General features: G+C 47.0%; 1 protein-coding gene across 2 annotated transcripts in view; it reads right to left on the minus strand.

Annotated features, from left to right (window-relative positions):
* Nucleotides 1-26,234, minus strand: part of VSTM4 (V-set and transmembrane domain containing 4) — a 100,216-nt gene that overhangs the window by 60,631 nt on the left and 13,351 nt on the right. For both annotated transcript variants that reach the window (XM_032432437.1, XM_032432436.1), the window contains exons 3-4: nt 11,153-11,221; nt 2,362-2,469 (exon numbers count right to left, since the gene is read on the minus strand). In XM_032432437.1, the coding sequence (XP_032288328.1) occupies nt 2,362-2,469; nt 11,153-11,221 (177 nt within the window). The remainder of the gene's footprint in view (nt 1-2,361; nt 2,470-11,152; nt 11,222-26,234) is intronic.

Here is a 26,234-nt window from a genome sequence, read left to right on the forward strand (position 1 = left end):
CTCCGAATCAGGCTGGGCTTGGGCTCTGGCATGCCCGTTTCAGGACTTTCTCAAGCTCCTCAGCTGCGTCCTCTTGCAAACGGGAGCAATAGGGACTGTCATTCCAGACTGGCAGTGAGGATTACACAAGAACGTGGAGGAGCCAGCGAGCAGTGTGGCCCGCAGCAGGTGTCCCGGCGAAGCTCTTGAAAGCTCAGCCGGGCTTTGCGACACTGTGTGCAGGTGCACACGAGTCTGTCTGGGCCCGCTCCAGGAGAGACAAGGGCGACTGGGATCTGGGTTCTTAGCGGCTCTGTGTGAGGCCTGGAGTATGTGTCTCAGTTGGCCTCATTGGCTCTGCAGGAGATGGATGGCTCCTGAACTAACTCCTTTGCTTTGATTCCCCCACCCTGCCTACGAACTAACAGAGCCTGCAGCTCAAGGCACACTTCCCTGCCATGCTCCTGAACCCAGGCAGAGGTGCCTTTGGGGCAAAACAGGCTTGGAGACTGCTTATGTGGCTTCCAAACTCCAACAGTTGGGAGCAAAGCAGCTGGGAAACAAACACATTTGTCCCCCATCTGTTGGGAATTTGTCATAAGCCAAATTCCAAGGAGAGGGACCAGATGACGGGCCTGCGCCTTCCTCGCCATTCTCCTGAAGGGGGGGCAAATGCAGCTGCACATGTGCACCTCGTCCCACAGTCTCAGGCATAGGCAAGGGTTTGCAACGGGAGACCAGCTTGGGCACTCTTGACAAGGTAGGCAGATGCTGCAGAGGAAGGCTCTCGGGCACAGCACAGAGGCCGCCCGGAGCACTGTGGGAAGGGTATGGGCCCTGCAAGATCCGCCACAGGCCGGGCTCCGTCTGCAGCGCTGAGTGTGCTGGGTGTCTCCGTGCCCTCTCCACCCTGACTGGCCCGGACGGCTGACCTCCCTCCACGCCCTGCCCTCTGGCTCCTGGTTGGTGAGAGCCAAGCAAAGAGCAGCAGGACATCCAGAGGACAGGGGAGAAGGAAGGGCTGAGGAATGGATGCTCCCGGCTCCCTCCCTGCTGCCTCCTGGGTTGGCATTGCCCGGGTCTCTCCTCTAAGGCTCCTGCTGGTGACACTTTCTCCCACAGCGACAGCTCTTCCAAGTTCCCAGAGCCTCTCCTGTCCTCGTCTCCTAACCCTGCGATGCCAACAGCTTGCTGCAGGCTGGTCCCTGAGCACGCCCCCTCCCTCCCTCCGGGGTTCCCTGTGCCCTGCCTGCTCTGTGGTGGAGGGGCTCTCCGGAAGCACTGCTCCATCTCTCTGTTCGAGTCCCTTATGCTGTGACTGCCAAATCTAACACTTCCCAGCTTTGTGACCTCAGGCTGATGAGTAACTCTAACCTCATGTCATCGTACACGCAGGACCCTTACAAGAGTCAGAATGTGTTAAATGTGGTTGCTGTTGTTGTTGAACTTTATCCTCTCAATAATCCCATGAGACTGGCACACTAGCGCTTTCCCATTACTTAGATGGGAAAGGTGAGGCTCGGTGGGTAGGTCATCAGCTGGTAAGTGAAGAGCAGCCATCGGAGCCAGAGCCGGGCTAATTCCAGAGCTCGGCTGTCATCCACGGGGAGCTCCCGCATCCGCACCTGCTTTGGGAATGCAGAAGGGGGTGCGGGGAGGGTATTTCAGAGGAAACGTACAGGCTCTGGTGGAAAGGAGACATCGAGGCTTGCTGAGAGGTGGGGGCTGGAGAGGGAAAGCAGGCAGCCTGCATAGGGAGGTGAGAGTTGGAATCCCCAGAACTGTAATCATGAAGAAAGGAAGAGCAGAGCAGGAAGGGCTGAGGACAGACCTAGGGCGACAGGGATGCCGACAGGAAAGGAGATGGAAGTGACCCCTCCGGGTGGGCGGAGCCTTCCTGACGCTGCCTGCCTGCCTGGCGCCACGCTGGTACTGTAATTAAATAATGAACCTTACAACCACGTGCAATTTGAGGAAGGCAGGGTCCACCCAGTTCATTTCATAGATGAGGACCTTGAAGCTCAGGGTGGCTAAGGAACACGTCTAAAATCGGTCTTCTGCGGCAGAACCCGAATCAAAACCAGGTTCATCTGACTCCATAGCCCCGTCTGGGCGAATGAGAGGTAAGCACCCCCCACCCCCTCTCCCCAGAGACCACAGAAGGATGGGATTTGAGAAAAAGAGATACTTCAACATGGGCACGGCTGATTTTAGCAGAGTCCAAGACACATCTCCTCACTCACTGTACTCACCAGTCACAGGGACATAATCCCTGACTCACGATGCATTTTTCAAACAAGGTTATACTTTCCCCAGCATCTTCCGCCTGTCTGTGGTTTTGTTGTGCTCCCATTCCAGACATGACCTTATCGGTTCTCTTACCTCTGGCTTTCCTCTTGCTAAATACAGACTGCCAGATGATGGTCAGGGTGAAGAGGAGGACACTGAGGATCCCCACACAGCACACGAGCACAGCATATATGTAGAGATCTGAAGGCAAGGACACAGTGGGGCATTGTCAGGACGAGCCACATCGGAGGAGAGGTACCAAGTAAGATAAACTTCATACACGACCAAACATTAACTCAAAATAAACCACAAGCTTAAGTAGAAAATATAAACTTTGGGGGAAAATATAGGAGAAAAATCTTTGGGATCTAGGACTAAGCAAAGAATTTATTTTTATAAATATATTTTTTAAGGACTTTATTTATTTGTCAGAGAGAGAGCACAAGAGCACAAGCAGGGGGAGTGGCAGGCAGAGGGAGAAACAGGCTCCCTGCTGAGCAAGGAGCCCAACTCAGGACTCGATCCCTGGACCTGAGCCAAAGGCAGATGCTTAACCGACTGAGCCACCCAGGCTCCATAAGCAGAGATTTTTTTTATATTTGACACTGAAATCATCATCCATGTAAAGAAAACTTGATCAATTTGATTTCATCAAAATTAAAACCTTTTGCTTTGGAAACACCCGTAAAAAGAGGATGAAAAGACAAGTTACAGACTAGGAGGAAATATTTGTAACTGTATACCCAACAAAGGACTAGCACGTAAAATATAAAGAATGCTCAAAATTTAACAGTAAAAAAACAGACAAACCAATCCTACTAGAAAATGAGCAGAAACAGAGAATTCACCAAAGAGAATATACAGGTGGCAAATAAGCTCACGAGAAGATGTTCCACTTCCTTAGCCATTTGAGAAACGCAAATTTAAACCACACTGAGATATCTCACACACCCATCAGAACAAATAAAATAAAAAATAGTGACAATACCAAATACCAGGAAGGATATGAATAAACTGGGTCACTCGGCATTGCTGGTGAGAATATAAAATGGTACAGCCACCCCAGAAAACAGTTTCTTAAAAGATACATCTACAAATACTCTTCAACTCAGCAACTGCACTCTGGGGCATTTGTCCCAAAGAAATGAAAACTTCAGTTCACACAAAATAGCAGCTTTATTTACAGTAGCCCCAAACTGGAAACTGCCTGGATGTCCTTCAGGAGGTGAATGGCTCAACAAACTGTGGTCCATACACACCATGGAATACTACTTAGTGATGTAGCAATCTGGAACTTCCAAACAATGATGCTAAGTGTGTATGTGGGGGGCGAGATCCCAGAAGGCTACATACTGTATGGCTTTATTTACATAATATTCTTGAAATGACAAAATTACAGAAATGGAGAACAGATTAGTGATTGCCAGAGGTTAAGGAGGGAGTAGCTGATGGGGGGACATGGGTTTGGCTATATGAAACCCTTGTGGGGATGGGAATGTTCTGTATCTTGGCTGTATCAATGTCAACATCCTGCTTACCATGTTGTACTAGAGTTTTGCAAGATGTTACCACTGGGAGAAATTGGGTTAAGGGCACAAATGGGTACAAGGGATCCCTGTATCATTTCTCAGAAATACATGTTAATCTACAACTCCAAATAATTTTTCTAAGTTAAACCATGATCATATATGTCTCAGTCAATTTGGGCTGCAATAACAAAATACCATCTAAACTAAGCAGTTTAAACAATAAACCATTAAACTAAGCAGTTTAAACAATAAACATACACTTCTCACAGGAGCAAGGTGCCGGCAGAACCGGTATCTGGTAAGAGTTCTCTTCCTGATTTGGGGACATTTTCTCTTGGTATCCTCACATGGCAGAGAACAGAGAGAGACCAAGCAAGCTCTTACAGGGTCTCGTCTTATAAGGGCAAATAATCCCATTCATGAGGGCTCCACTCTCATGACATAATCACTTCCCAAAGGCCCCACCTCCTAATACAGTCATATTAGGGGTTAGGATTTCAACATATGAATTGGGGGGGACATCAACCTTGAGCCCATAACAACATACATCCATTTCTTAAACTCCAATGATCAACCTCATCACCAATCTGATTGGTAAAATGCCGACTGCTCAGAAAGGGAAAGGGAAGCCAAAGGCCTTAGTTTATCCTTCTCTGCAGCAAAAAGCTACAGATGTTTGAGCTTAGCAAAAATGTTTTTCTACTGACTTAAATTTCTTGAGCCAACAGGCAGTTATTATCAGCCATGTTCAGCACTCTCCGAAGTACAAGAAATATAACAATGGACATTTAAAAGTCTCATCAAGAAATCAGAGAGCAGTATGGCACACAACAGAAGTGTGCGCCCAGTACTAGAAACACACAGAGAAGGAACTCAACTGGCCTGAGGAGGTCACAAGGAGCTTCAAAGAGGACTGGAGCTCTGTGCTCAGTCATATTTAAAAAAACACAGAAAATGCAAAAATATATAGAAAGAATAAAAATACAGAGAGAAACAGTGAAAAAAAATGTATCAGATTCATATAAGTGGCTTCATGGGACCTTATTACTGGCCACTCAAAGTGTTTCTAACTGCTCCCTATAATAAATGAGTATGATGAGCATTCACAAACTCAAACCTTAATGCACCTCTCATATTAGGTTTTTAAGATGAAGTCCCTAAAAGTGCAATTGCTGAATCAACAGGAATGCACCTTTGTAAAGCCCTTGGGACCTGGAGAAGCAGTTAGTTAAGTGTCCAAACGGAAAAAGCAGCATGCTGGGAGCGGCAGGGGGGCTGGCTTCCACAGTGAGCTAGAGACGCAGGTAAGGCTGCAGTCAACGAGAGAGGAAGAGGGAGGATGGGATAGAATCAGACATCTCAGGTTCCTTTCGACTCTCTCTTCCCTGGCCCACACCCCAGGAGGCTCAGTGTAGTCTCTGACCCAGAGTCCACGAGGTCCTCCCATGGTCTTAGGCTCAGTCAACATTTTTGCCTAAGTTAGTCTGAGAAGGCTTCTGTTCATGGAACTTAGGAGCCTGAATTAAAAGTAAAAGAAGTAGAAAGCACAGCAGGATAAGGCTGCAGGTGAAGGGAACACCTGCCCTAACATTTAAGGGAGCAGGAAGGTGGGTAGGAAGAGTCTGCTACAGAGGAGGGAGCTGGGAGTCAGTCACAGAAGCGGAGGAAGACTGAAGTGGAGAGTTCTAGAAGCCAAGAGAGTAGATGTTGTAAGAAAGATTCTTTAATAGCATCAAGTGCTGCTGGAAAACATCCACTGGGTTTTCCTGCTCCGAAGCTACTGGAAAAGTCCTGGGGGAAAGCCAATCCTGTGGGATGGGGGGGGCCAAGCCAGATTAGAGGGTCGAGGAGTTCAGTGGCACGTGAGGAGTTTGAGACAGCGGAAACCCTCGCCTACGACAAAAATCAAAACTGCCCTTCTGTATAGACGCCTGTGTCTCAGATGCGTGGGCTTTGCAGATCACTCGGTGAGAGCTCTGAACGGTCAGAGCGAGGGGCTTGGGTCTCCATTTAAACAGCGAAACTCTGAGAGCTAGAACGGGGGTCACAGACCGGGATTCGTGACAGGACACGGGACGGGCTAGAACACAGAGAACATAGGGCCAGTCCCGGATTTACATGCAGTTGAGCAAACTGCTCCGGGACCAGGACTGCGTAGCCATTTCTGTCTGGCATGAGAGAATGGCAAATAATGCAGTCCCATTGCCAGGCACGCAGACGTGGGGCACGACACAACATCTGCCTCCAAGGGACTCCAAAGATGCTGGCCCCAGGACCAAAACGGCAAGGGCCATCTGGCTTCAGTCTCATTCTTCGTTGGAGAGACAAACCGTCTCACTGAATGAAGTTTCTGGACCACTGGAGCAGAGCAGCGTCCTCTACGAGCTCCCTCTTCATCGGAGCCCTTTCCTTGGTTTGGAAACTGTGGCAATCAAGCAGGGACAAGGTCGTGGTGCGAATCTCCCACAAGGGTCCCCAGAAGCACGCTGCAGGTCTCTGTGGCCCGCTGTGCCCTGGCAGGAGGCGAGGGGCTCCGAGTGGTCCACGCTCTGGTTTCAGACCACAGCCTCTACCACGTGGCACAGAGGGGGCTCTCCACAGGCAGCCCCAGCTGCAGACCATAAAACATCTGGCCAGCTACACAGCCAAGCACACAGGCCCATGGGCTGGGGACACTGGCCGGCAGGCACCAGCCGCCTGTGTGCGCGTCCCCACAGGCCTGGGAGCAACCGCGCCTGCTCTCTGTCGCGTTCCTGAAGCTACAGGAACCTGAGCAAGCGTCACCTTGCCGGAGGAGAAAAGCTCAAACAGAACTTCTGAGTTTCCCTGGATGGGGCAGCACCCAGCACCCCAGCGTTCCAATTTTTTCCCTCTGTTCCGAGAGTTCCTTTTGCGGCATAAAGACAATTGCCCTGTTTTAGCGGCTCAAAACACTGAAACCACCTCCCCCGATTTTCTCTGCAAACAGGTAGAACGCTGACCGCTTAAGCCAGGGTCACGAACACCTAGATCGAGCACCGCCTTGCCTCCGAGGCGGCCGCGACTCTGCTCCAGACAGCCGTCCTCCGCCTGGAAGCCGGCCTCGTGCTGCCTTATCTCCGCCCTGCCCTCAACCTCCTTGCACACACCTCTCTAATTATAAATGTTGGCTCAAAGGTTTTAAAACTCAGACCAGACCAGGCCAAACAATGCTTGTCTGGCGGCTGAATCCAAGCCTTCAGATCCAAATTGAACAAAAACCTCTGCACTTAACCCAATCTGGGGTTAGCTTTTAAAACACCACATATACCTGAGCCCTCAAAATCATTCTAAAAATCTTGTTATGTTCCTCAAACTCATGTGCAGCTTTGTCTTCTGCCATCGGACTTCCAAAGGCACCAATGTCATTTTTAGGCTCGGCTGCAAGCCGCCATGCAGAAAATGTCACCCCCCCTCCCCCCGCACGACCCCAGCCGCCCCAGCCCAGGCCTCCCTGAAGCAGATGGCCGGGCGGCAGGCTGGAGTGACACTCAAGCGGCAGGGAGGCCAAGATGGGGGGAGAGGGGGGCACAGTGAGCTTGTGCCAGCTCCCCACTCCCAGAACATCAGGCCCACCACAGGGTAGGCCCGGCAGAGAGGCCCCGCGATAGGCGGGCAGCACCTATTGCTGGGCAACCCGGAGGCCAGCTGGGACATTCCGCGCTGCTTGGAAGCCTGGGGGCCCCAGCATGCCTCCGCACACTGAAGGAAGCAACTCGCCCAGACCACTGACTCGAGAAAGTCCATGTCAGTCCTCTACTCTTCCAGGGAAAATGCAAACACCAGGATCTCAGGTCCATGCGACAAACTGCAGGCTTCTATTTTTTTTTTTTTTTTTTAATCCAGCTTGTAATATCATCTTGCTCAGGGAGAAACACCTGAGCAATAGTCCTGAGGGATTTTAACCCACTCCAGCATTTCACCAAGAGGCCCGACAATGCTGGGTTTTGTGCCGCGGGCATGTGGTCAGCTGAGCGGAGCCCCAGGGGGACGGCCATCCCTCCGCAGGCCCTGCTGCAGCTGTCCCATCCAGGAACAAAAGGGCAAAGGCCCGGGATCAGGCGCCAGGGAGTTTCATCCGTACCCCTGACCTCGCCGACACCGTGGCTGGGTTAAGAAAGCAAAACACACGGCCACTGCTGCCGGAATCCTGGGGAAAGAACGGTCTGGAAACAGCTGCTCTGAGGCATTAGACATAGTGAGGACTCCAATTCTTTTCTGAAGGGACCTAAGCCTCTGTGTTGCGAAGTAAGCCCACGTTGGGCTACGGATTTTGTGTAGACAGCCAGGTCGAGAGTGACCCTGATAGTCGATAGCTACACGTGAAGTATAAACCACTATTAATTATACACTTGTTTTAGACATGCTGATGATGTTGCAAGGCATGTTGGGACCACATGCTGTCATATTTCCAAATATATGGAGTCTTGTTTTTTGTACCACGGGTATTTTTTTTTTAAAGATCATTTATTTGAGAGACAGAGAGAGTGCACGAGCAGGGGGAGCAGCAGAGGGAGAAGCAGATTCCCCGCTGAGCAGGGAGCCCAACGCAGGGCTCCACCCCAGGACCCCGAAATCATGACCTGAGCCAAAGGCAGACGCTTAACCGACTGAGCCACCCAGGTGCCCCTGTACCATGGATTATTTCTAAATACAGTCCTTAGACCATTTGCACTAGGGAAACACCCCGGGCCCCAATACAAATGTTTTGCTCCCTTCCTAAAGGCAGTAATCAGATTCTCGGTGGGGAGCCCAGAATGCGGGTTACTAACAATCCCCCAGGAAATCCTTATGCATCTGATGATAAACAAGGCTCCTGCTGTCACAGCTGCCAGCGACCTACCTTAGGGATGCCCTGGATGTCTCCATACTTCTCCCCCACCATAGGGCTCTGGGTCATGGGGCAGCTCCCAGAAACATGGGGTAAATCAATTGTTTTTTCTATTGCTTCACTCCATGAGGAGTAAAGTCACTTTCATCTCCTTGCTAATAAACAGGCATTCCCTGAATGAAAGGCTGAGAGAGAGCTGGGGATTATTTCGCTGGGAGAGGGTCATTAAATAAAAAGACAGCCACAAAGCCGGCATAAGAAAAGGCAGGGGATACAAGGAATCTCTACTGAATGAAGTGAAATCTGACAAAGAAAATATTTGATGGCAAAACAATGAATCTCAGTGTCCTATCTGAGTGACACTGTCTGGTTTGCAAACAATGTTCACAATCATGATTATATTTTCCTAAGAGAGAAAGTGCCTCCATCCCCTGCTTTTAACTGGCTATTGGAAGAGGTGGGTTTGGATCCAAGCGCCCATCTCCCCCATGCGGCATGATCTCCTTCCACCACATCTGTGAGTTAACTAAAGGTGAGGGGAAGCCTCCAAGGCACACACATCTCCCTAGATCCGTTCGGCAAGGGGATTCATCATCCATAAATGCCATGCCTTCACTAAGTGTAACCCTTCACAATTTCCTCATCACCTTTTGACATTCATCAGTTTTTCACTGACCAAAGGCTCTGCCTAAGAACTCACCAAGTACATTCTTTCATTGCTTCTTGTCATAATCCTCACCTACTTTGCGATAATAATTCCTGCGAACTTTCCTCACTCTCAGTAAGGCAAGGTTTCTCAACCTCGGCACTCTTGACATTTGGGGCCAGATTCTTCCTTGTTGTGGGGAGCTGACTTGTGCATTGTTAGGACGTTTGTCAGCAGCCCTGGCCTCTACCCGGTAGATGCCAGGAGCATCAAAAGGCTAGTTGTAGCAACCAAAAATGTATCCACACACTGGCACGTGCACCCTGGAGGGGCACAACCACCTGCTGAGAATCATTGCTCCAAGGCTCCAATCTGAGTGCAGCAGAATCTCCACCCCCTCCCCCCCCAGGTCTTGCGAAAACCCAGGTTGCTGGGCACCACCCCTAGTGTTTCTGATCTTGTAAGTGAGGGGAGGGGCCAACACTGTGCCTTTGTATCGGGCTCCCAGGTAATGCTTCTGCTGCAGCTGCTCATCTGGGACCAGCGAGGGCTGCTGCTGGGGTCACCTGGAGAGCTTTTAACAAGTTCCAGCTCTATCAGAATGTCCATAGCTGTGGTCCAGGCATCAGTGTTTTTAAAGCTCCCCAGGGGCTTCTAACATGGGTTGAAAATCACTTGCTGAAGATTCTCAAACCCCAAACTCTGTAAGAAACCGGAGATAAAATTTGTCACAGTAGGTGTACATTTCATTTTCACATTATTGAAGATCCCTCCCTAAAATCACTTAAAAGTAGGAATTCTGGAGCAAAACAAAACAACCCCAAAATATACAGATTGGAGCTTTGGCCTCTACTCTTTCAAAAGCCATGGGCTGACACCACCAGGAATTCCCACCCTATTCTTTTTGTATATATATAAATATAGTTTTTTGTGTTTTTCAAAAGATTTTACTTATTTGAGAGAGAGAGAGAGAGCACAAGTGGGTGAGGGGCAGAGGAGAAGGGAGAGGGACAAGCAGACTCTGAGCTAAGCCCAATATGGGGCTCAATTTCACGACCCTGAGATCATGACCTGAGCCGAAATACTCAAGATTCGATGCTTAACCAACTGAGCCACCCAGGCGTCCCTCCCACCCTACTCTTGAGTAAGTTTAGGATAAGAGAACAACTAAGAAGTCAGGGTCCTTTTGTTGGCTAAAATGCAAAAGGAAGTTACTCAAATAAGAGGGATGGAGTATCAGCAGAAGGTGGGAGGGGAAGGGACAAAAGTAGGGAAGGAATGTGTTTCATTTCACAGAGAACCAACAGTTCCAGCCAAGGAGATGCCCAACTGGGTGTTTCACCTGACATCCCCTTGCTAGGTTTGTCTCTCCTAACAGCCCCCATGGGTGCCAGTGTGAGCCAGGCTGGAGCTGAGGACCTGCACAGAAGCCCCCCGTGAGCTGACCTGAAGTTACCTTTAGCTCATTATACTAACATCACTTCCTATGGACAGAGTGTTCTGCCATTTCTTAGAACGTACGAGGTACGCGCTAGCATGCTGACATGCTAGGCATGCGCAACTGAACCAAAAGTACCGATGGCAGCTCCCTGCCTCAGCCCCTAACACACTGAATAAAAGCTTCCTGTACTAACCCCATGAGGAGACAGTGCTTAGAGAACTACTTCCCTGTCTCCTAACTTGTAACAAGTAATAAAAAGTCCTTAGCTTTCAGTATTTTCCTTGGTTTGTGTTCAATTTGGTGTACCCCAAGTGGTGACCCCCTTGAGTTCGGTTATACTTTCTTCCCATTCTATTCCCTTCCTATTATCTAAAAGCGAGGGAGGGGCATCTTATAATAAAGAAACATGCAAGGTCTACCTTCAAAAAATGCCCAGGTCTCTTTCTTTTTCTCAACGGATGAATCTTCAGAAGCTTTGAGGGAAATCACTGTAAGACAAAAAAAGAAATGGCATAGCATGAAGTACAGTAGTTTATGGACCCGGCTCACACTGTGATCCAAAATAATGCCATATGGTGTGGCACTTACGTTTATAAAGCAATTTTCCCATTTGCAAAACCACATTTAATTATCACAACTCACACATGAGGGAGAGGTACAATGCCCGACACGTAACACTTGAGGCACCAGTTGGGGGGAACGTAGGTTGTCTTTGTTTAAAAGCTAATAAATGGCAAAGCTGGGACTCAGTACAGTAGAAGTCCCAATTGCCCCACATCCTTGCCAACTAAAGAGTTCCCCAGTGGGAATTCCAAAAACCAAAACATTTATTTGACCATTTTAGTGGATATCTTTCTAAGTATGGTGCACTTGCCAGGTACCCCTAGAGAGAGGAGCCTGAAGTCATCTAACGGCTCAGGGTCTGTGCTTTGAGCACCACTCCATGCCAGACACACACACAGCAGGAAGCATCTGATTTTGAGATTATTTTGTCCACTTTTAGTCGGTAGCTGATCACTGAACTTATTGTGCCTGCTCTCAACAGTCAGAGAAACAGAACTGAGCTACACAGTGTAAAACCTTGAACGTTACACGGAAGAGGTTGGAACCATGGAAAGGTTCCGTGCAGTAGGTGTACATTTCAGTATACCTGATTAAGCTGACCAAAAAAAGCAAAATGTCAAGGAATGAGATTACTGTCCTATAGAACTTCCAGCATGAAGGAAATGGCCACTTGTGGCTACTTGAGAATGTGAAATGTGGCTAGTCCACATGGGCCTGAGGCATTGAATTTTTAATTTTATTTTAATTTAAATGTATATAGTCACCTGTGGTCTGTGGCTACCAGAAGAGAATCTAGGACCCGAAAGAAAGACAAAGGAGGTTGGAATGGAGATTGAATCAGTATGAGAAGTAAGGCATATGGCAGAGATCGTCTGAAACTTTATTTACTGTCCCTCGCAAAAACTTTTGTATTATATTGTCATGAATTTCAATCTGATTTTTCCATCTTTATACTCCTCTAGGCCTTATATTTCTTATTGATCCATCTTGCAGATCGCCAGTCTTCCCATCTGATAAAACCACCTATTAATCCTTTTTTATATTTAATTAATTTATTCATGTTTATATATCCCAGCTCCCAGATGAATTTCTCCAGCTTGTCATCTAATTTTGAAACCATATTAATCATATTATTTTAATGCATGTGCCTGATAACTTTCATATCAGCATCACTCATTGACCTGTTTCTCTTATCTGTCTTTGCTTTTGATCCTGTCCCTTGCTATGTCTTTACACTTTTTTTTTAACTGAATGCCAGACATTGTATATAGAAAACCTTAGAGATGCTAGGCAAAATTTTATTTTCCAGGGTGCCTGTCAGGGTCAGTGGGTAGAGTGTGCAACTCTTCACCTCAGGGTCGTGAGTTCGAGCCCCACATTGGGTGTAGAGATTAGTTAAAAATAAGATCTTAAACATTTTTTACTTAAAAATAAAATCTTAAACTTTTTTTTTTAATTTTCCTGGTAACAAGTTAAAGTAGAGGGATGAACATCTAATCCAATCAAGAGTTTAACTGCCTAGAGTCTGGCTTTCAGTTTTATATGGTCTGGACTATCTCAGGTTTGCCCTGACTTCAGGGATCCTCAGTGAGAAGCCTAGCGTATTAAACATGGCCCTTCCAGTTGTTAAAATTGCCAAAAGTTCTGCTTGCCTCCTAAGCATCCCAACTGATACTTTCTGCATAGCTTCTCTCAACTAGTGCTGCTTAAGTATGGTTGAATTTCTTAAAGAGTTAAGTGTCTCCAACAATTGGGGTCACTAACTTCTCTATGCTCTATCTAGATAGTCCTTCAGAGAAAAATTAGGATAGCTAAAATATATATAATTATGTAATACAAATGTATATATGATATATAAATATGTAATTATTACAGTTGAAACGCAGATTTTTTTTTTTTTTCCGATTTCTAGTTTTTCTCAGAAGGCAGGCTTTGGTCTGCTATAAGCTAGTCTGCCACTACTGAAGAACTCTCCCATTAGAATCTAAATTCCTTAAAATATTTCTTCTACCTCTATATCCCCATCACTTGGTAGACTGCTTAGCAACTGGTAAGTGCCTAGTAAATAAATGGATAATCCATTTCTTTCTGAGTGCCCCACAAAGTAAGCAGTCTGGCCCTCCAGGAATGAACTCTTGGTCTTGCGTGGAATATTCGATAAGCCACACCATTTGCCCATCATCAGTCCTGCTTAATTTCCCCACCCACAGCTGACTGCCGGAGCAATCAGTCAGATTCTTCCTTCAAGAATTTAAACTAAGAAACACAGTATATATGGTTGTTGTGGGCCCTGGGGCTGAAAGAGCCTGTGGACTTCCAGGCAGCAGCCATGTTGGAAAAACAGGCAAGTGGAATGGAGCAGGGGCAGAACCCCCAAGGGGAACCTGGAAGTGAGAGGATTCATGGAGCTGAGGACTTGATCTTGCTGGAGCTCTAGGCTCCAAGAGGGCTGATGTAATGTGGCTGCTATCCTTGCATTCTATGAGCTCCATATCCTTAAACTATCCCTACCTTTCTTCTGAATTAGCTTGAAAGGTCTTTCATAGCTTCAACTAATTGAGCCTAGGCTAGGATAACCATAAAGAGACCCAATGAAGACAATACAGAAAGGAAAAATAGATTATCTCCAAGGACCTGAGTTTTCAAGAGATCAAGCATGCCCATCATCATCCAGAGCCTTACCACTCCAAATGTGGCCCACAGCCCAGCAGTTCAGTGTCACCTGGGGGCCTGTCAGAAGTGCAGAATCACAGGGTCCCCAAGCCAGACCTACTGGATCAGAACCTGCTTTTAAACCAGATACCCTGGATCAATCATATGAACTTAAAAGTTTGAGATGCACTAATACACACCAGGTTAAAAAAACAAGTTGCCATTTACTGGTTGGGTAACCTTGGGCAAGGTGCTTGATTTCCCAGTTCCTTAGTTTCACAAATAGGGGTGATAAGTGCTTACTCTTATGGGACGTGTGAGAGTCAAATGGGTTAATGTATGTGAAGTGCTTAGAAAAGTGCCTGAGACCAAATAAGCCATTTTTATCCGCAACGATGTTAGCTCCATAAGAAAAGAGATTTTTGTCTATTTTCTTCACTGCTCTAATTACCACACCTAATTCCAGCATGGTCCTTTGCTGTCAGCCCTTTGCTTCACTGTGTGACTCTTCAGTCATCCAAATGGTCCACAAGAAAGGTTTCCTTGTCCTTGTCGCTAAATGTCTACAGCTCAAAAGGGCTGCTATCACCCTAGCAAAGGCAGGTGCCTTCGAATAACTTTTTCTTCATTTTTCATTTTTTCTTTTCTGAAATTGTGGGCCCTTGATGTAGTCACTAACAATGGCTTTGCCTTATCTGGGATACAAGATAACAAGGTCTCCCTAACCAACTTATGGAGACATGCATTGAAAGAGCCAACAAACTGGGATCCTAAGTTAACAGGGCTCTAAGCAACAAATTAATGGATGTTCCTCATTTCCCCCCAGCGCATCTGTTTTATGGGAAAATGCAGCAACTCTGTTTGCATATGATTAGCAACACCAGTCATAACTTTATCTGTTCCATGGACTCTTCCAGAGCTTCAGAAATTTTTCCAAGGTTTTGCCATAACTATCTTGTTTCGGCTGCTAATCCCCTGCTATCTCAAAGTGAATTTGATACATCGTCAAACCCTGTGTCTGAGTCCACACACTGTAAGGAAACACAGTGTGGGACACGGCCAGGTGGATAGAGGGCTTTGTAGTGGACAAGCAGTGGGTCAGCCGACTTGATTAGCGCAACTCCTTCACGGCCTGGCTGCACAGGGCAGACATAAATTTATAGCAGCCAACCTGGAGACACTGAGTGAAGAGGCCACTGCAGGGTAGATATGGAGGAGGATGAAATGCTTCAAGGAAACATTCTGTTTCACCAAGGAAAGAGTGGCACATTTTCCAACCGCAGATTATTCATGTTGATAAAGACTTTCAGAAATAAAATGCAAGTTTCTTGATCATAGAGCATTTATAATGGTTTCCGATGAATTTAGCCATCAGAAGATTGCAGCCTTTTAAATGAGATTCCATATATCTATCACTTTCAACTGCATTTGCCTCACCTGGTGATCTGGCTGGACTCTCAGACAATGAGGAGGAAGGCAATAAGCAGCCTTTCATACCCAAAGAGCTGGCTTTTCCTAAGCATCAGCTCAGGGGAGCTCAAAGTCCTTACCTTCTAATAGCTACCTATGATTGGGGGGGTTCCCACCATAATCCCTCAACGATTAGGAATTCACGTGCAGACAGCCTTTTAACTAATGGGTTGTCTTGTAGGGTCATGCAGGGGGGATGGGGGCTCGTCCTCTGTGCTGGGTTTCCAAGATTGGGAGGAAGAAGAGCACTTCTGTCCCTTCTCAGAAGGGAGCGTGTTACTTGAGTATCCCTGTCTGACCCTCCCTCCTCTCCCACATCCACTCACCCTCCTACTCCCCCAGGCAAGGGGTTTGGGGAGGAGTCCCTGATCCAGGGGAGCTGCTGACACACTGCCCCTCTCTGGGTGAGAGGAATGTGGTGGAGCCCCTGCTCAAGGTAGCCTCTGTCTTGTACACGCTGAGACTGGGCTCTCAGCAAATAGCTGATGAGGGGATGGGCAGTGTGCACCCCCTTGGGGAGGTCTCATTACCCCAGCTGCTGGGAGTGATGCCAACCCTTCCTGGGAGCTCCCGCCTGTGGCCACTCATGTGCACTCTCCTCTTCCATCTTCCCTGCAAAGACCACCTCCACCCATGAGGTGTGGGGCCCTGGACCACCATGCTGGGCCTGGGGGAGGGTCCCGAGGAGGGTAGTGCAACTGATCAGGAAAGCAAAAAGAAGTCCAATTAGGCCTCATCACCAAACCACTTTTCTTAGTACAGCTTCATCTGGAATAAAGTGGGCATTTTTATCTCTGTCTGACTCCTAGGCCCATTTATTGATCGGTTTGCACTCACAGTAGAGAAAACAAGAGCACTCAAAGCTAAGTCATCAGCTTACCTACTGACTGCTTTGTAATTTCTTGGGACCCTGGTGCCCAGTGGGCAGAACCTGTGTGACCTTCCGGTGAAGGTGGGGGCCCAGATGACGGAGCTGCAGGCTGTCTGGGGGCCTCTACCCAAGACAGCAGAATCAGATGAATCTCAAAAGGGGCAAGTTTCGAGATCCACCCTGTCTTGGCCCCTCCGGGAAGAACTGGTTCAAAGTGGCTGCAGGATCCCAAAGGGTCTGGAAGAATGCAGCCCAGAGGCACCCAGACAAACTGATCCTATCAGCCTCGTGTCTGGAAAAAGCAGGTTGGAAAGAAAGAATCTTGGTCAAGCCCCCTGGGATGAGATCCGTGGGGAAACCATCACTCAAAGAGGTGTGAAAACGGAGAGGCTTGATTCCTAACTTGGACAGAATGTCCTGCCAACTCCCTCGGGGAGAGCGTGTTTCACAGGCGGTGGCAGACTGTGTCCCGGGAGTTTACCCGACACCGGGACAATGCCCTCCAGGCTGAGGGGCCTACCATCCCCCTCCTGGTCTCCTTTTCACAGATCATACTGACACCGTTCTCTGGACCTGCGCTGACCCCATCATCCATAGAACAGGTGGCTGACGATTTTTAGGGGCCTTGGAAAGTTTCCCTTTCTTCCAAAACTCTTTCTCATCTGCTCCCCTGTGTATCCAGTTTCTTTAACAAAAGATCCTACAATTAAAGGAGTTTAAATTGCAACCATCGGTTACATCCAAAGGAAGGTATACAGCACATTTCTGATATGGAAAGCCTTCTGGAATGCAGATATTGATGGAGAGAGGGGTAGAGGGGGCCCCAGCAGAGCCAGAGGCCTGAGGAGGCCGCAGGGACATGGGAAAGGCCAGCCTGAGTTCAGGAGACATACCTTTGCCTTTCTATTCCCACTGCTCGACAGGCTGGGCTAAAGTATTCTCCCAGATTACACAGATTTTAATCATAGAGGGTGTGACCTTTATTTAGTGCCCAAAGACCAAGATTTCTAAAACTTTGGTGTGTAGTGGAACTCACTGGGACTCTTGCTAAAATGAACTTCCCCAGGCATCACCCCTGAGCTTCTGAAGAGAAATCTGGGGAGGGCTTGGGCATGCGCATGATTGGGGAGCGCATCATTCAGGAAAGCCTGAGGCTCGGGGTCTCAGGACTCCACTCAGAGAAGCCTCGCCTCACACACTCTGAGTAGAGAGGTGAGCACGAGTCCAAGGAGATGTGGGAGAGGAGATTCAAGTCATGAGGAGCCAGACCCTGGGTCTCAATCACTCCTCCAGTCCAGGGCAGGGTCCAGGGCTTGAAACTCAAACAATGCCTCTTTCCGTTTCATCCAGGCAAAAGAAAAGAAACAGCAAAACCTAAGGAGTAAGCAATAGCATGAGTGTTGTTTACAAAAATCTCCAAACAGGCCCCTTTAAATAGCATGTCTTAGGACAAAAGAACACAGTTTTCAAGGAAGTTACTTTCTAAAGAGTAGACCATCTATAACGATCGATGTGTCTCTCCAAGCCGCTGACTCCAACTTGCAAACTGGAGAGAATTTGAGTGAGAGACACCGTCCTCCAATGATGACCTGGTATTTCATGCCCTCTCTCCCTGCACGTGTTGTCTTAGAAAGCATCACTGTGCCTCACTCCTTCATCTTGTTCATTATCCACCACCCCCAGCTGATGGGAAGGTGACAGCTGGGACTGCACCTGTCTTCTTCACTTCCCAGAATCCTTCTTGGCCCATTGTAAGTCACGGTTACTTTGAAAGAACAAATGAATGGAATGAGCATGAGCATTGGTACTGGTGGGTCAAGACCTCCCAAAAGAACTTGGTCCTGGGATGATGACACTGTTACATTCTGGAAGGCTGGGAAGAGAGGCCAGGGAGAGACCTGTCTACCCAGCCACCTCCCTTCATCTGGAAGCCCTGCTTCCAAAGCAATGGGAATACACCAGTACACTGGGCCACCAAGCCTAACTTCTCTGCAAAGTTCTGGCCTAGGAGTTAACGTACTCTGGGTCTGCTGTGATTAATCCTAATGGCCTCTGAGTTCTTAGTTCGTTACAGGAGGTAGGAAGTCCCAGGATCTTAAGCAGAAGACAATTCTTAAGTTCACTGGAGTTAAAAGGAGAGGGGCAGCCATTGAAAGCCCTGGTCCCTGGCATGTAGATCTCGCTGATTTGCACCCAGGGGCTGTAGGAATCCAGATGGCAGACACCGCCCTGCCCCAGTTTCCTCAGGCAGCATCTTGCACAGATCAATAGGAAGGAAAAATCGAAGGATACCAGAAGAGGTTGGTGATATGGAGTACGCACAAGGAAAGATCCTTAAAGAAAATAAAGAGGAGTCAACATTTTGCTGCAAATTCAAAAATGAATATACTTAGTTCACCGTCCCTTCTTATTCAATGATGGGACAGTTTCCCAAGGAAAAAAACTTAAAAATGTAGCTGTGTCACCACTATTTATAACTGGATCAGCGTTCTCAGGGAAGGGAACGGCAGCCCCAGGGACACACAGAGACTTTCTCTGTCTCTGACCCTCGGAAGTTCACCCTATTGCTTCACTTCCCCCTTGTGTCTCCAAGATTCGGGCCAAAGGCAGTCTCTCCTGGGGCTCAGACAAAGCCATCCATGTGAATAAGACCTCCCAGTGACCTACAGGGAGCAGCTGATGAGAAATGGAAAAGTTCCAGTTGTGTCTATTTCAAGCCACTCTTTTCTTTTGCATCCACTGTTAAGACAAATTCTAAAACACAAAGGAAAGCAAAAGAGCACACAAACAAACAAAAAACCCGGATTAAATAGACTTCCCATTATGACAAGACAGTTGGAAAAAAAAGTTGCCTTGCGAGATGGAATCTGCTACAGAATACAAAGGCCATGTGTATGCCCCAAAAAGCCATTAGGAAATGCTGAAATGTAGGGCTTGGGAACTGACCCTCTCCAGATACAACGCCAGGCCAGGTCTATATATCTGCTCACTACCACCTTCCACTCCTTGTTGCCATTAATTAAAATGGCATTTTACCAAAGAGCCTGGGTCACTCATTCATTCTTTCTTAAAAAAAAAAAAAAAAAAAAAAACAACACCTAGCCCTTCTCCCGTACCATCCCCTGTGTCAGGTATGAGGATACATTTCAGAAGAATCTGGCAGGTCCCTGGAGTCGAGGTCCCTGGCCAGGTCCACCATGCCAACCTTGGCTCTCACCACTGCCCCCTCTGGCCCTCACCACCCACAAACATGCAGCCAGCTTCATCAAGTCATCTGCAAATTCCTCTTCTCCCCCTCGTCTATCCTTTGCTCGGCCTGTTTTGTCTCTTGACATGGCATGGCCCCAGAGCTGCCCTAGCCCCCCTCACCCTGTGGCCCAGTGGAATCCCGCATCCTCCAGGTGACCTCCTCATTTCCCCCGAGAATGTATCTTTGTCTCTCTTTTACTCCCAAGCCAGCGTCACCCTCTTCTATGGCCCGTTCACACTCCCTTTTTATTAGCTATCTCCATAGTACCTCTCAGATCTATGCTCGTATCTACATGTCCCCTCCTCCAGATTGAGAGGCTGGGGCCCGGAGAGGGTGGGGATCAGACCTCCCCACCCGTCCCTCTCTTTAAGGTAGGCACAGTGATAACAGGCTCATAAACCGGGGCTTAATACATGTTTGTTCAGTTTGATTTCAGTCTCTTAAACTCTTCCAAGACCATGGCAGTTGGAGTGAGGGTAGGCACACTGAAGAATTGTTTCAAGTGTAGTTTAAATTACACTCCTGTCGTCAATTTGTTCCCTTTGAGGATCTGGACCTGTTGATACTTTCAACATCATGATGTGTGCTTGCTTAATTAAGCAGTAGCACTAAATGTTTAGTAAATCTCACTCCTAATTATCTGCTCCGTGTCTCCAGAGAAAAGGGAATTATTTAATTTCTTCCCCTGAAACTTGAAATATGGGTTCCCTGTGGTAGTACTTTCAGATCCAATTATTAAATTCCTTCTAACATTTTGGGGTTAAGTAGTCAAATAAGAAATTATAATTTCATCTTTGCCCCCAAATACTTTTAGAGTAACAGAGTTTTCTGTTTGCTTTGTTCACTCCCCACGTTTAAAGCTTATTTATATAATCTTAAGTCAGATAGCCATTTGGCTTATTAAAATATGTTATTTGGGGTCAGACTGAGATACTGATTAAATTGCAGGAGAGAGCCTTTGCAAATTGCTTCTATTATTAGCATTTTCACTGTTAATGAAGACGTCTCCATCTGAAAGTATGCAGATTCATTCTGGCTCAGAGTATCAGTCTGCCTGAGTCTGTGGGTGGCAGGACTGGGCTGAAAAGCCATCAAGGATAACTTTTTATGAGGTCTGGGGAATCAAAGCTGCCATCCCTTAAGACCTCACCGAGCAGCTTCATGTCCCCATTGGGTAGTATCCCAAACCTCTGCTTATACTCTTTCATTTCCATTCTGATTTCCTTGCTGTGCTAACTGCAATCTTTCCAAATCACAGTGCTGGGTACAGGGCACTCAAGGACTCCACCTCCCGGCTATCGCTGGGGTCGGGCAAGACCTTACCCTGCTCTTCATCTCATCGTGTCTCACCTGCTGTGAGGCCCACATCTGCATCGCACCTGCTCATGATGAAGGAGCAAGAAGATATTACCGAAAGATGGCTGTCATCGGAGCAGAAGACACAAGGCTCACGGGGCCCCTGGGGATCGAGGTGGCTGCAGCTGGTCCCCACCTAGAGCACTGTGCTTCTCTGGATTTCCCACAGACTTACCTTCTGGGGATTCAGGCAAAGAGATGCTGTACTTTCTCCCTCCGGTGCTGCCCTTCTACTAAGAACATTCCGCTTTTTCCAGACGGCCAACAGGCTGGCCTGGAGGTGCCTGAATCAACACCAACCCAAACTAGCTCCTTCCGTTGCCCCAAATGTTGGCTCCATCCCTACCCCTGCCTTTTGGCATTCTCACCACCCCCCACCCATGGTTTCAGCTGCCTGACTCAGAAATCAGTTCGCACTAGCCGGATCAGACAGGAGCTTCAACTCCACAGGCCTGTGTACCTACCAGACATCAGTGCAGGGTGGCCTCCAGCCATCTTACTCTCAATCCTAAATGTCCCCTATGGACTGGCTGTGGGCACCACCCTGCTCATACTACTGAGTTAGACCTCCAGGTGCCATCCCCAAGCTCTCTCTCTTGCCCACACCCAATCGATTACTAAAGACTTCTCATCTGACCTCTCCATGTCCCTCCATTCCTCCTGCCAAATGTCATCTTCCATCATTCCAAGCCTGGGCAACTACAAAAGGCTGCCTCCTCATCCTCTAGTCTGGTCCCCCAAATCCATGCCCTGAACAGCCAACACAGGGACCTATCAGAAGACTTTAATACTTCCTGGGGTTTTCCAAGGTCTAAAGCAGAGATCCTCAAAACTGCCTGATGATCAAATCACCTAGACTTCATGTTAAATATTCAAATTCCACCCCAGGCGTAACAGACTGGAATCCCCTGGGCAGATGCTTGGGAATCTTGGGAATGTTAACAGTGGCCCCGGTGGTTCTTATCATTAGGCGAGATTGAGAAGAACAGCCTACAAAATCAAGTATAAATTCCTTAATATCCAGTACAAGCTCCTCCACCTTCAGCCCTGCCTGCCTCCCCCAGTAATCCACGGCTGCCTGCCCCAGCTCAGGCTCCAGCCCCAGCTCAGGTTCCCACCCACAGTGATGGGACACCCACACACTGAAATGCCGCCTCCTCCCATTTCCAGCCCTGCAGAAAGGGCACTGCCTTCTCCCTCATCCTCAGGGGCTCTCCGTGTGTTGAATGAATGCCCGTGCACACCGTGATCATTGCACATACATTACCCTGTAACCTCCTATCTGTTTGTGTAACAGCCACCCCTATAAACAGATCTACCCGTATGTGTCCCCATGTTTCCAGCAGAGCAGGTACTCAATAAAATGCCCACTGAGTGAAGGGATAAATGAGTCCACCCAGCGCTGCTGAACACTGTAGTCAACGTGTTATTTCCCCAGGCGATGTGTTCACCGAGCCCGGCGAAGCTTCCTCCGCTGAACTGATCGCATCTCTGGAGGCTGCCACTCGTTTCCTCATCACGCTCGCCCCTCTTCTCTAGTTTGAGTCGATCTTTCTGGAAATGAGGTTCCCAAAACGGACTGCTGTAGTCCCCATCAGTCTCACCAGCACAGCACACACGGCACAACCGCCTGCCTTCGCGGGGACACGGGGCCAACTCGTACGCGGACGGAAATCACGGCGGCTGCTGGCGCTGCCGAATCCGATTGCAGGCGCGTGTCTAATTCACTGCCACTGTCACCAGGGTCCCTTCACAGAGGCAGCCTCTCAGCCTCTCGTGGACGATCCAACGGTGCCTGAGCTGCGCTGTCCCCACATGCACTGCTCTGCCATTTTCCAAATTGAATCTCATTCTGTTATTTCCTGCCTGTATTTCTTACCTCTCTGGATTCGTTTTTATTATGTTTTTACTCCTCGCTGACATGAAAAACATTTCCCAATTTTGTATTTTCTGTAAAGTTCATTAGGGTGCTGTGTGCTCCTTTTTCAGTGTCATTGATTAAACAATTGAATGAAATCAAACCTAACATTGGCCCTCCCCATTGCCACTGAACCCCTCTCCAGAGGGTTCCAGTGCCATGTGTCACTTAGGACTTTCTGATCTATTTTCTCTGCAGGCAGGGCTTCTTGCTCCGTACAATGCTCACAGAGCACGAAAACTGGAGAATCTGCATAACATTCTTTACCTTTCCTTCTGCCTCCATGTAATAAAAATAATACCGTCAGGTTCATCTGACAGGACAACTTCTCCAAAATAAGCCAATCGTGACTCCACTGTCCTCTAGAGGGTCACATATTTTCAGCTCCCATTATTTATCATTTCATTTTGTGCCACACGGCACCCACAACCCTACAGGCAGGAGCCCTCCGTCCCACAGTCTCACACAGACATGATTTGCAGATAAGCCCCGATTTATCAATTCGCGATTCTTCAAAATCTCCACTTCTCCATCACGTTTTACGGACGTGCACAGCTAAAACATAAAACGGCAAAACAAAAGTTGTGCTTTGCCTCAAATTAGTACAACTTATATTTCTTAGCCAAACACTTTCAGAGATGTTTCCAGGGGGGAAAAGCCATGACAAATCCGTATGTTAGTGTAGATTTTTTTCCCCAATAACTTGCTATTTTTTTTCACCACATATACATGCTCAAGGATTCACCCCAAATTGGGAGAAACTCAAAAACAGATAGAGGAAAGTAAAGCAAATAACACCGCAGATATTGGGATGAGCTGGTTATTTGGTTTGGTCTTGGGTTTTTTGTTATTTTTTTTTATTATTATTTTGTATGAGATTTATAAAGCATTTTATAAGCACATGGATAACGAGCTGGACTTTGTAAGGAGCCACCATCTTAGAGATGCACCAGGGATGAGACTGATCCTGAGGCGCCTGCCTAGAAAAGCATACGATGGGATGAAGTTGCTCTAGGCCCTGATCTCCTTACAATTTTCGTGTTTCAAAATGGAAGCTCTTTGACTAGCCACCTGCCTGTTTGTACGTTTCTTCTCTGAGGCAGGTCTTATATAGACAGGAACTTGGAGAAAACCTCAGCCCCCTCTGATAATCTATTTTTCTAGCCCACCTCCAAGGTGCTGCATTGAATCAGGAAGCCAGAAGCCACAAGCTTGAAACAAGCTCCAGGTTGCAACTTACAACCAGTTTGCTCCTGCAAAGACCAGAGCAGACCAGTCAGAGCCACAAAGGCCCTCAGCAGCCCTGACCTTTTGACTTTTTCCCTCATTATAATGCTAAAAATCATGCCCGGGGTGGAGACTTAACATGCAAATAAAATGTTCTGTCAACTGCACCAGCGCACCCAACTCCCTATATTTCCCTACCTTTACCTGGGATATATATACATGACGTCACTCCTTTCCTGCCTCAGCCCCTTCAAACACTTGCCCGGGGCCCTTGTTTGGGGAGCAGCCTGGTATCCCTCTTACTAAGGCTGTCTCCCTCATGCTCAGGCATGAGCTTGCAGTAACCGCTATCCACCCCATCCTTGGCCTTGTGTCTATTTCTTACCCGGGAGGGTCAGAGAACCCTGAGGTCATTAACACCTTGACTAAAAAAAAAAAAAAAATAGTAGGAAAGTAGGTTTTAAAACTTTAGGCTATCTCTGACAAGTTTCTAGAATGGATTTTTTATTATTATTAAGACTTTAATTTTTTTAGAGAAGTTTTAGGTTCAGAGCAAAATTGAGGGGAGGGTACAGAGACCTCCCAAACCTCCAGCTCCTATACATGGCCTCCCCCACTGTCAACAACCCCCACCAGGGGGGTACATTTGTTACAATAGATGAAACTACAATGACACATCATAACCACCCACAGTCCATCATTTACCTTAGGGTTCACTCTTGGTATGGTATGTTCTATGGGTTTGGACAAATTAATAATGACATGTATCCACCATTATAGAATCATACAGAATGTTTTCTTTGCTGTTAAAACCTCTGTGCTGCACCTATTCATCCCTCCCTCCCTGCAACCCCTGGCAATCACTGATCTTTTTACTGTCTCCATAGTTTTGCCTTTTCCAGAATGTCCTAAGGTTGGAATCATACAGTTTGTACCTTCTCAGATTGGCTTCATTCACTGCGCAATAAGCATTTAAGTTTCCCCCATGTTTTCATGGCTTGATAGCTCATTTCTTTAGAATGGATTTTGTAAAGAGTTTTAAGAAATTTAAAAAGGAAAAGGTAAATTACTAAGAGACATTGCCAGGTCAATCCCAATTGCTTTTCTGATAGGTTTACTGGTGGGGATCATGAAAAAGTCATGGGTATCTCAAAGCTGGTTTTTCAGTAGAGAACTGACAGTCCCTAGCTGTGGCCATGTGGGCTAGATGGAAAAATATGGTTAAGATAAAAGCCCAAATGGTAAAATTAAAATTCCCAGCACTGTCAACAAATAGAGTACAGGTAGATGACTCACTACCCCTGAAGTCCTGGCCAATGCAATAAGGTCAGCAAAAACAATGACATATCAATTTGCAGACATTCTTGAGAAGCAACTGAAAAAGTATATATTAAAAAAAAAAAGATAAGTCACTATGTTGCCAAATGCAAGTCAACAACCTTTCTGTACATCAGCAATAACCAATTTAAAAGATGTGTGTGTGTGTATGCATGTAGGGAGAAGGGATAGAATCTACTTACAAGTGTTACAATACCTAGAAATAAACATAATAAAAAATATTCAAGGCTCATGTTAAGATATCTTTTACTGAAAGATTAAAAAAAATAATCACCCTGCACGCATGAAGGAACATAGCAATTCCATGGACAGGAACATTTAAAATCATAAAAGCATTGGGCACCTGGGTGGCTAAGTAGGTTCAGCATCTGACTCTTGATTTCAGCTCAGGTTATGATCTCAGGGTCTTAGGATCAAGCCCCACACTGGGCTCCACACTGGGAGTGGAGCCTGATTAATTTTCTCTCTCTCTCTCCCTCCCTCTCTAAAAAAAAAAAGGAAAGAAAAAGAAAAAAATCATAAAGACATAAGATGTATATACCCACGCCAAAGTAATTTATAAAGTCAATTAAATCCCAATAAAATCAAACCCCAACATAATTTCTACAAAACTATGTAAGATCAGCTGAAGAAAAAACTATACAAGACCAGGCAAGACATTTATTTAAAAAATAATGAGACTTGCCTTATTCTCTAATAATTAAAATAGTGCTTTATTGGTGAGTATGGAGTTTGCATTTAAATGTAGGAATTTTGCTTATGACACTGTAGCATTTCAAAACAGGGAAATTTTATCTATTCAATAGATAAAGTAGGGACAATAGGATAGCCATTTGGAAACAAAGAATTATTTAT

Source organism: Phoca vitulina, unplaced genomic scaffold (genome assembly GCF_004348235.1).
Source record: "Phoca vitulina isolate PV1807 unplaced genomic scaffold, GSC_HSeal_1.0 scaffold48, whole genome shotgun sequence".
Lineage (NCBI taxonomy): Eukaryota > Metazoa > Chordata > Mammalia > Carnivora > Phocidae > Phoca > Phoca vitulina.